We start from the raw sequence: 11,351 nt of genomic DNA, 5'->3' as shown, positions 1-11,351 counted from the left end.
CAAATATACCCAAAGATACAATAATCACAACAGAACCTGTCATTTCTGGGAATGTTTAATTCTTTTTTGTGCATCACTGTTATATATAATTGTAACAGAAGATAGCCATTATAGAAGTAAAAAATCTCTTTTGGACATTAACAAGTTCAATTATATAAAACATATGCAATGACAAAATCAGGTAATCAAGTGCGAAAGTACATATGACCGCTGGACTCGACTGTGCAGAACAGAGTTGAGTTCAGCAGAATTTCACTTTTTGCAACTACTTATACCCATGACATGTTGCCATATCCGAATAAATTCACAAAAATAAGAAATAAAAAGAATGAGAACATAGAAGACAATGTATAAGACAAACAACTCTGGGAAGTATGTCATTACCAACAATACTTCTGTGAGAAACAGTGCAAGAAATTATACAAATAACTCAATTTGAAAGAGATAGTATGGCTGTTATAAATGTTTTCTCTACTTCCTAACACAACCCGAGACCTAAATTCCCCAACTAAAACTTCAGCTTCTTAAATTAGATAAACAGCTGAGCAATGAAGCAGCGCAGATAGGCCTATAAATATTTTCTCGACTCTATTAAAGTACGAGGGCTAGATTCCCCTTGTTCTATCGGTAAATGCTTAAATATCTATAGCAATTGATTAATCTGAATAACCAATTCAAGCCAGATACTGCAGACTGGAAAGTTAAAATTGAACCTTGCTCAACTTTATTTTAAGCAGAGATATTATTTACAAAGTATATAAATTAACAAAACTGCAAGTAAAATTCAACAACTATCGTGTAAATTTCAAGAAATGTTAACAAAAGTAGTATATTACACTACATGTTATAATGCAACAAAATATGATGTCAAGCAAACATTACATAGAGAAGCATAAATTAAAATCACGACTTCATAAATATATAATCATCTTTGTTCAACACATTAAGAACACATCTGCATCAATAATATAAACACAGTATCTCTGAAAATAATAAAAAATATGCACATAATATCGACAAAACATAATCAACACAATATAAAGAGAAAGTGACATCTGAAATTTATGGTGGCAGGAGGTGGCTCTATCTATATCCCCTTTTCGATTATAATGATTATATTGTAGTTGTCTATATAAATGTGTAAAATTCAGTCATGGGTATCCCCAATTTTGTGTATGTATGTCAGTGTGACTGTAGCTCACCTCTCAGCACAGTCGAATAACAGACATATATTTGGGGTAGTTATGTATTTGTGATTTTTTTTAAAAAAAGCAGAAAATGCTAAACCGCGTAGCGTTATTGTAGTGGGCAAAACGTTACGATATAGCGTCGTGAAGTGATATTTTGGGCCTTATTTTTCAATAGTAACATTTTGGGCCTTTTTACTCAAATGATTACATTCTCGGCCATCTTTCAGAAAAAAGACGGGTTTATAACAAAAGATCCAAAATCAATTAATAAAGGGGAAGAAAAGATGTACTACTAGAATTTTTTTTTAATATAAAAAGTAAATTATGAGAACGCGGAAAGATGAGATAATCTGCAATCAAAATTTTTTATGATGAAATTATATGTAAATTATCAAAAAAGAGAAAGTTGAAGAAGAGTAGATCCGCTAATTTCATTTGTATTTGGCCAGCTCAACCACACACGAAAAAAATTGCAAAAATATTCTCTTATAACAAGTTGGGTTATTTAATTCGTAAGACACGATTTAATACTAATAAACTTCTTAAAATTTTAATTAAGTGTCATGTTTTAAAAAAAAAATCCAATATTAATTGAATAATTTCGGATTTCAAATTATTCAAAATCTAAATATAATATCCTGGATTATAAAAATCTAAAAAAATCATTATAAAGTCGATTGAATCAACCGGGAGAACATCGTCTCCTCCCATGGTTTATGCCGCTCTTGACACCCTGAACTCGTGAAGCATAAACTATGCCCAGACGATAATCTTAATCCAACACAAAAATCAACGGATTGGGTCAATAGAAATGAACCAGAGGCCGAAGATAGCAAAGCAAGATGAAGGGGACAGGCTCAGCAGCTTACCTGACGATATACTTCATCAGATTCTCTCATTTCTTGGCACTCGACAAGCAGTTCAAACTAGCGTTCTCTCAAAACGATGGAGGCATGTATGGACAACTACCTCTTCCCTCACTTTTGATTGGTATGACCAACTTTTCCCATACACCCATTCTGGTATCATCAAATTTATGGAACATGTTTTGTCCAATCGAAACCATGAAACTCCTGTTTCTTGTTTCAAGTTGTTTGCCGTTTATCCATTTCCGCCAAGTTTCTTGAGAAGGTTGATTAGGTACCCAATTGACCATAATGTTGTGGAGGTTGATATTGATTTAGAGTTTCATCGTTACCAGCCGTTTAATTTGTCTACATTTAGTTCTAACACCACACAGAGACTAAAGTTAAGGGCGCCTCTTGATTTCGGTGATTCATCAGGATCAGATCGTGTATGGGTGTTACCCGTTCTGAAAACTTTGCATTTGATATGCCCTCCCCATATCTCCAACTACAAGATACCTGTTTCTTGTCTGATATGCTTGCCTGCTTTAACAACTCTGTGTCTTGATGGTGTCGAGTTGCCAGAGTCGTTGTCATCTATGAGCTTGCCTGCGCTGACAACTCTCAATTTGAAAAGGTGCAATTTGCCACAAGAAGTTTGGGCTTTTCCAGATTTATTAAATTTAGAACTGGATGATGTACCTTTACCTCAGAATATCACTCATTTCTTCTCTGCACTTGTTAGTGTGCGGGATGTCAAGTTATATTTCACAACAAGGTTCATACCCGATTTCACTATATCTTGTCCTCAATTAGCCTGCCTAGTGATCGGTACCAGATTACTTGTACCCTCTCATTGTAATTTTCAGATTGTGGTCGTGGCACCAAAACTCCGCGAACTTTGTTGTATTGGTATCTTTCAGGTCAAATTAGATGTTGATGAGCTGGAAAATGTATCTATAAAACTATGGGATACAAACCAGTACAATAAGGCGACTTGGGAAAATAAGATTGTAGCTTATCGTCATTTCATAAATATGTTATCGAAATTGAGTAGTGCCAAGATCCTTACTCTCGACTCTGCTATGATTCAGGTAATCATTTATTTAACTTTTTTCTTGTTTCCTCAGCAAAATGTAAACTTAAACTATTATCTGGTGAACAGTAGTTTAAGTTTATAAATTTGTAAGGCTTCCTGAAAAATCAAATATTCCTGCAATAAAGAATGCCCAATGTACCTGTTATCTTAATCTATTGCATGCTGCTGAGATTTAGTTTTAAATTGCATATGGCTTTCAGATTGCTTTATTTTAAATATCTTAGCTAAAATATATTTTAGGAATTTTTTGTGGAAGCTGTCTTTTATCCTGAATACACGCCTTCTCCGTTCAAAAAGTTGAAGTATGTGAAGCTATCACCAGGATATAAAGAACCTTTTATAATGCCTTTTAAGTTTGCAACGTACTTACTTGGTGGCAATTCAGGATATGCATAGAATATGCTCTCTTTGTAAATAAATTGATGCATTATGTGCTTACTCTTGTAGTGAGATACAAGAGTAATAAATTTCATACAACAAGGAATGCAAGCATCAAATAGTGGATCTTAGGGCACTGATTAATTTATTTCGACGGGAGGCATATATAGCATGATTGTTTTTTTGTCAAGTATATAGTAACTGCATAACCTAGGTCACAATTAGATTTGAGATTGAATTATTCGCGCACACATAGCTTTGAAAAATGTTTTGCAGATTTATGCTCATCAATAACCATATATACTAATAAAGTGTAGATAAATGACTGCTTGAAAGGTGGAATCCAACCTAGATAAATGAAGATAAAAAATTACTCCATTTTACATTTCAAATCGTGAAGTCCGAATCTTAAGAAGTGTCCATTTTAATTATGAAGCAAGCACATTCACCCGATCAGTATTTTAAACTTACGAGTTACAACTATGTTCATCAACGACCAGAAGAATTATGTGACATTAATGTAGCTTCCACTAGACTCCTTTAGAACGTCAAAATTTTAACTTCTTTGGATTCTTCTTCAGACATACATTTATTATTTCTTTCAATTTTCTAATTTGGTAAATTTCTACTGTCTTGTCCGGGAAATTTAGAAGGTAGTACCAGAAACATTGACAGCAGTCACAGTGGGTGGTTTATATTTTTCTTGTGAATATATTCATTTCCATTTTTTTCAGCGAAGTAATAGCTGTACTCTAATTTGTGTAACTTGGAATTCCAGCATTTCTTTGAGAGAAACATTCTTTAGTCTTGTCACTCCCCAAGGAATGGCCTAGTTAAAAACATTTATTTCCGTTTTGCAACTGCTGAGTTAGAAATAGAAGAAATATTTGAAGATAAATATCTTGAATTTGACCCTTAATAAGGACGAGAGTAAAAGGTTATATGCACTTGATGTTCCTAATTTATGCATTTTTGAAATGTTTTGTGGCTGCTGATATATGTAGATGTTGCTTGTTTCAGACAGTAGCGGCTAGCAGGTAGCAACAGTGCCAGAGTCTACACTTCGCTACTTATGGTATACTGAATTATCTTTTGTTAATTTGTTCCCTTTAGTTTCTCCTTAATGTTCTAGACTGTGTCTCTGCTAGTACTTGATCTGTGATTTTATTTTTCGTTCATAAAAATATGCTGGTATGATCTGCTCGGCATGATCATTTTTGGTAAATGCAATGAACATTCTTTCTTTTTGTTGCTAAGCAAAATATACTAAAACTCAAAGAAAAAGCATACGAAAGAGCAATAAGAGTAAGAAATCCAGAAATCTAAAACTTAAGAGTATAAGATCCTGTTTGAACCTTCCCCTAACAGCTTAAGGTTTTAGAGCGACTTGTTACTTGTATGGTATCGGAGCTCGGTTTAGGGGAGGGACTCGGGTTCGATTCTATCTCCCACCCCTGTTTATTGGATTTAAATCATTGTTATTTGTATTGGTATTAGTATTGGGTATATTTGTTGTTGTCAAATCGTAGGATTGAGGAAGACTATTGAAGAGTATCAGGGCCTCACTATTAATCTATCTATGAAAGGGCTGAAAACTAAAAAATTTGTTCCTGATAGCCAGTTTTACTAGCCCGGGGATGGAGTGCACATAATTATGGGAACGACCATGTTTTCTACCGTTAGTCTCTTTCCAGACAAATAAAATCAAAGTTGTAATGCAATGAACTTAGATGCAATTTGCTTCAGTAAACATAATGTGTCATACTAAATCAAGACTAAATCCAGGGTTATTATTGTCTCACTAAATCAAGTGGTGACCTCTGGAGTTTCATTTAATATCGTAGAATGCATTTAATTATTTGTGGATAAATGTGCAAACAACTGCATCTGTTCATATTTGAATAATATTAATTTGGAACATAAATCTTCCTTTAGCAGGTGCAGGTCCGGTGGATACATTCGTATTTCAAGGAGACTTTTTGGAAGATACAATGGGGAGTTGGAATTTATTGCAATTTTTACTTCAATGATTAACTGTAGCTTGTTCTGTATTCAAGTATTTCTAAAAGTTTGTAAACTTCGTACTAGTGTCTTCTGTTACATTTGTATGGTATATGGGACTTTACATCTGTGACCTTTCAAATTAAAGTCTGCTAGTTTATTTTTTATTCCTTTATTCTAAATATCTGATTGTGTCAGATTATTTCGGGTAATTTTGTGTGACACGAGCCACTTGAGTTCCAGTCAAATAGGTCGATCTTTTATAATGATGATACCCAGCGGATGGGGTTTGGGTTCAAATTCCCTAATTTTTTTCAAGTCGGGGTTTGGTTCGGGTAAGACCAAAGAAAAGTTCGGGCAGAGTCAACCCTGACACAAATCCCATATTGCACATTGCCACCCAAACAAGGCAATACGGAGGGAATCCAATATTCAATATTCTTGACTCATATTTCTAAAAGTTTTGTTAGGAATGTAATATTTTTTGAAAGATAAAGGTAATATTTACTAAAGGAGAAACAAGCACAAAAAAATCAAAAATCAAGCCTGCGGGCTAACAGGTAATCTAGTGAAAGAGCTAACTAGAGTGGGTTGTTGCTTTATTAACACAATTATTTTGATGAAAAGATATTGCCTTAAACATAGGCATAAGATGAAATACATCTTGAAGAACCACCACAAATGATGAATGATCCAAATCTTTATTGTTTATGATCTCGATAACCCGAAGGCAATCCATCATTACTTGTACGAATGAAAACATAAATTAATTTTTATAACCCATCAAGATTATGTATTAATTTACAATTTTCAATAAAATAAAAAGTCGTATGAATATTAAAAAGAGACATCACATAGTTCCAAACTAGTAAAATAATGAATGCGAAGAAAATACTAAAAAATCATTTGTTCATTAATTTATTTTAAGTTTTGAAATTTTATTATCATGACATTCAACATATTCATTTTATCAAAAATCACTACAACAAATCTGGTCATTTACGACGGTTTTTTTGAACTGAAATCGTCGTAATTGAGCCACTTACGACGGAAAAAAATCGTCGTTTTTGGTCGAGTAGTAAGTTCGTTTTTTCGTCACAAGATAAAATTGCGTCGCAAGTTAGGAAGAAGGGGCCCACATACTCAATAAAATAATAAATCTACTTACGACAGAAAATATCGTCGGATATTTCCTTGTGGGTCCCACCTTGATAAAATATAACATAAATATACGACGCAAATTTACGTCGTAAATTAGAAACTTCCGACAGAAAAAACTGTCGTATGTTAGGAACTGGGGCCAACTTACGACAGAATAAGTGATGAACGACCGTCGTAAGTTTGTATTTCCAGAATAGCCAAATTCTGATTTTTCAGTTTCCAGCCATTTTCAGCTTCCAATTTAAATTCTAAACCTTTCAAAGTCTAATGCAATCACAAACTCTAAACCAAAGACATTTTTTCTAAACATAATTCCAACAACGTATACATTTATGATTTTATTACATCAAACCCAATAGCAAATACAAGTTCAAAGTGGTAAGAGAAACACTCCTGAATGATAAAACAAGGATCTTTAATGATCCATGTTACATGATACCCAAGTATCTAAAGTTGCAGAATTATTTAAATTTTCAAAATCCAAATGCAGTAGCACCCTATACTCTTGTCCTCCTGACTCTTTTTGCATTTTTCAAAACAATCAAAAAGTTACTTCTTGTCACTAAAAATAGCAAATACACTACCACATGTCTACACATATGTTAAATTCATAGGGATAATGAGTACCAAAGACAATTTAAAAGAAACCTTGATTTTCAGTTGTTTGTTGACATCTCCAAGATGACGTTCTTGCCAATACAAAACAGTAAAACAGAATTTGGCTCTTTATTTATTACAATATGTGAATGATTGAAATGATAGAAGATTAGAATTGATCATACAATTAATAATTCATATAGCTCCCAGTACTTTCACACTTAATAAAATCCCTGCAAGCTAAGCCTAACTAATCAGACCAGCACTTGAAGGGTCTTTGAATATATTTAATGTTTGGTCAGCTTTTCACCTTTTGTATACATCTATAAAAACTAATGTCAATAGTGTTATTCTTTTAGTACAAGATTTAAAGAGTTGTTTGGTCAGGGTTTTTTTTATATTCATTAATTCTTAATATGACTTTTTATACTACACTACTCTATAGAATGCCCACATGGAGCGAGAAAGCCTGATTTGACATGTTTCAAGTGTGGTAAAGTGGGCCATATGGCCAGGAATCGTAAAGAGCTTGTTCAGAAGGCTAATGTTCTCAGGATTGCTGGACCGCCGTCTCTCCTAGCACCATCAGCTAAACCAAGTGCTAGAACCTTTAACATGACAATGAAAGATGCGGTGCAAGATGTGGACGTGGTAGCAGGTATGCTTGTTATTAACTCACTAGAAGTAAAAGTTTTGATGGATTCTGGAGTAACTAGATCTTTTATCTATGAAAGTATTCTTGATAAGTTAAATTGTGTTGCGTATCCTCTGGAACCTAATTTGATTATAGAGGTAGCCAATCAAGAGAAAGTTAATGTTAATAAGATTTGTCCCGATTGTGATGTAACTATAGAAGGTCGGCACTTTTCTGCTGACTTAATTCTCTTTAAGTTAGGAGAATTTGAGGTTATACTAGGTATGGATTGGTTGTCAAACCATGAAGCACAAATAGAATGTAAAAGTAAAAAGGTAAAGTTAAGAACCAAGGATGGTGAAGAGGTAATATTCAAAGGAAAGAGGCAAGAGAAGAAATTCCTAACGGATATTGAGGCGAGAAGTTTAATACGACAAGGATGCGAAGTTTATTTGGCTCATGTCATGGATGTGGAGAAAGAATCCGTAAGGATCGAGGATATTCCGATAGTAAGAGATTTTTCGGATGTATTTCCTGATGAATTGCCTGGACTACCTCCAGAAAGAGAGATCGAGTTTACGATTGATTTGGCTCCTGGAACGAAACCAGTGTCAAAAGCTCCATATGGCATGGCGCCAGTTGAAATGAAGGAATTGGCAACACAGTTGCAAGAATTATTGGATAAAGGAGTAATCCGACCGAGTGTATCCCCGTGGGGCGCACCGATGTTGTTTCTAAAGAAAAAGGATGGAAGTATGAGGTTTTGCATTGATTACCGCGAACTGAATAAATTTACAATTAAGAATAAGTACCCTCTACCGCGGATCGATGACTTGTTTGATCAGGTGAAAGGAGCTTCGTGTTTCTACAAGATTGATTTAAGATCTGGGTATCATCAGTTAAAGATCATTGCGGAAGATATACCCAAGACAGTGTTCCGAATGAGATATGGACACTATGAATTTTTGGTAATGGCATTTGGCTTGACGAATGCGCCAGCCGTATTTATGGATCTTATGAACCGAGTGTTCAAGCAATATTTGGATAAGTTCGTTATTGTGTTTATCGATGATATACTGATTTACTCCAAGACGGAAGAAGATCATAAGGAGCATTTGAGGATTTCTTTGGAAATTCTGAGAAAAGAGAAGCTGTACGCTAAGTTTTCAAAGTGTGAATTTTGGCTAAAGGAAGTGTAATTTCTTTGTCATGTAGTTAATAAAGAAGGAATCAATATGGACCCAGCCAACATAGAAGCTGTAGTGAATTGGGAAAGACCCAAGACTCCTACGGAAGTCAGAAGTTTACTGGGATTAGCCGGATATTACAGGAGATTTGTGCAAGATTTCTCTAAGATTGTCATTCCGTTAATGAAGTTGACAAGAAAGAATGAGAAGTTTGTATGGACAGAAAAATGCGAGGATAGTTTTCAAGAGTTAAAGAAGAGGTTGGTAAGCGCCCCAGTGTTGGTATTACCAGATGAAAAAGGAGAATTTGTGATATTCAGTGATGCTTCATATAAAGGACTTGGATGTCTGTTAATGCAACACGGGAAGGTAATAGTATATGCGTCAAGGAAACTCAAGCCGCACGAGCAGAAATATCCAACGCATGATTTGGAATTGGCAGCAATCATGTTTGCCCTGAAGATTTGGAGGCATTATCTGTACGGGGAAAAGTGCGAGATTTATACGGATCATAAGAGTTTAAAGTATATCTTTACTCAGAAAGAATTGAATATGCGACAAAGAAGGTGGTTGGAACTGATCAAAGATTATGATTGTGCGATAAACTATCATCCTGGAAAGGCAAATATGGTAGCCGACGCTCTAAGTAGCAAGGAAAGATTGAATATGTTAACGACATCAGAAGAATTGGTCAAAGATTTTGAAAAGATGGAAATAGAGGTGCAGACTCCCGAATTTGGAGGTAAAGCTATATATGCAATGTCATTTCAACCTGAAATTTTGGAAAATATTTGATGTTGTCAAGAGCAAGTAATGAATCGTGAAAAGGATAAGTTGACGGGAGAAGAAATAAAGCTTAAAAAGATGGGAAAGGAATATACTGTGTTAACTCACGTATATGGATACCTAGTGTCGTGGAACTAAAGCATGAGATTTTGCAAGAAGCGCATAACTCGAGATTTTCAATTCACCTTGGAAGTACAAAAATGTACCAAGATTTAAAAGAAAGTTATTGGTGGCCAAATATGAAGAAGGAAATTGCAGAATGGATAAGTAAATATTATGCGTGCCAAAGAGTCAAAGCGGAACATCAGAGGCCGAGCGGATTGCTTCAGCCACTGGATATACCCGAATGGAAATGGGAGCATATAGCGATGGATTTCGTGCTAGGATTACCTAAAACCAAGTCAAATCATGATGCGATTTGGGTGGTAATCGATCGGTTGACGAAGTCAGCGCATTTCTTGCCGATAAATGAAAGGTTTTCGTTGGAAAAGTTTGTCAAATTGTACTTGGAAGAGATTGTGATGCGTCATGGAGTTCCTGTCACTACTAGAAATAGTAGATACGACATCGGTGCTTAGACATCGGCATGTAATGCACCCGATGTTAAAATCATGTTTAACATCGGTTTAGAAAAAAACGATGTTGAATACGAATACTGACATCCATTTCACATAGTAGGCGTTGTCTATGTTCAGAAATTAAAAAGGCCAAATATGTGCTTTTAAATTTGACATCTGTTAATTTTGTTAACCGTTGTCTATGCTCTTTTTTAAAAAAAAATAAAAATGTACTTGTCTTTTCCCCCCTTTCCAGTTCACTTTTCCCCGTTTAACTTTAACAAAATTATTGTTCCCCCTTTACACATTTCATTTCCCTCTTTCCAAAACCATCTCCCCTCTCCCCTCTTTCCCTGCAGGCCAGACTCTCTCTCTCTCTCAAACATCGATGGCAACTCTCTCTCTCTCTCGAACCTGAACTTCATCTCCAACACCACGACTCTTCCTCATCTCTCTTTTGTTTCTTTCTTTTTTGCCACTCCCTTTCGTAAACCCTAATTAGAAACCAGTACATAATCGACACTGAATAGGGCCATGGGTTTCGTTCCAAAAATATCGTCGAGTTCTTGTGTACATCTCTCTCTCCCTCGTGCTCTCCCCTCTCTCTCCCCCCCGCTCTCTCTCCCATGTCTCTCTCCCGATCTCTTTTATTGTTAGTGTTTCAGTTTATTCATTTATGTTAAAGTACATTCTTAGCTAGCTAGTATAGTTCTATTATATATATTTAGGGCTTACCTACTGCTAAGTTTATCTACTCTAATTTGGTGAATGTGAGGTGCTAATTTTATCGAAATTAAAAATCTTTGTGTCTTCTCATAGACAATTGGTAATGATTAGTAAGTTTATTCAGTACTAAATGAGGTGTTATGTTTTTTTATTTGTGTATATTTATATTTGTTTGGGCTTAATTGTTATT

At 34.9% G+C, this 11,351-nt stretch overlaps 1 protein-coding gene across 1 annotated transcript; it reads left to right on the top strand.

The window, feature by feature from the left end:
• Positions 1–1,960: 1,960 nt before the first annotated feature.
• Positions 1,961–3,530, top strand: LOC141710095 (F-box/LRR-repeat protein At2g42720-like). Its single transcript, XM_074513035.1, has 2 exons — positions 1,961–3,129; positions 3,375–3,530. Exons 1-2 carry the CDS (start codon positions 2,002–2,004, stop codon positions 3,528–3,530), a joined length of 1,284 nt encoding a protein of 427 aa, XP_074369136.1. The 5' UTR covers positions 1,961–2,001.
• Positions 3,531–11,351: the final 7,821 nt, after the last annotated feature.

This window comes from Apium graveolens, chromosome 1 (assembly GCF_009905375.1).
Source record: "Apium graveolens cultivar Ventura chromosome 1, ASM990537v1, whole genome shotgun sequence".
NCBI lineage: Eukaryota > Viridiplantae > Streptophyta > Magnoliopsida > Apiales > Apiaceae > Apium > Apium graveolens.
Note: the sequence above shows the minus strand (reverse complement) of the source record. Positions and strands in the feature narration are given on the sequence as shown.

Bases quoted from the DNA above. Each gene is read 5' to 3' on its own strand.
- LOC141710095 (XM_074513035.1), top strand. From the start codon at position 2,002: ATGAACCAGAGGCCGAAGATAGCAAAGCAAGATGAAGGGGACAGGCTC. The intron at 3,130-3,374 runs GTAATCATTTAT...AATATATTTTAG, and splicing joins TCGACTCTGCTATGATTCAG to GAATTTTTTGTGGAAGCTGT.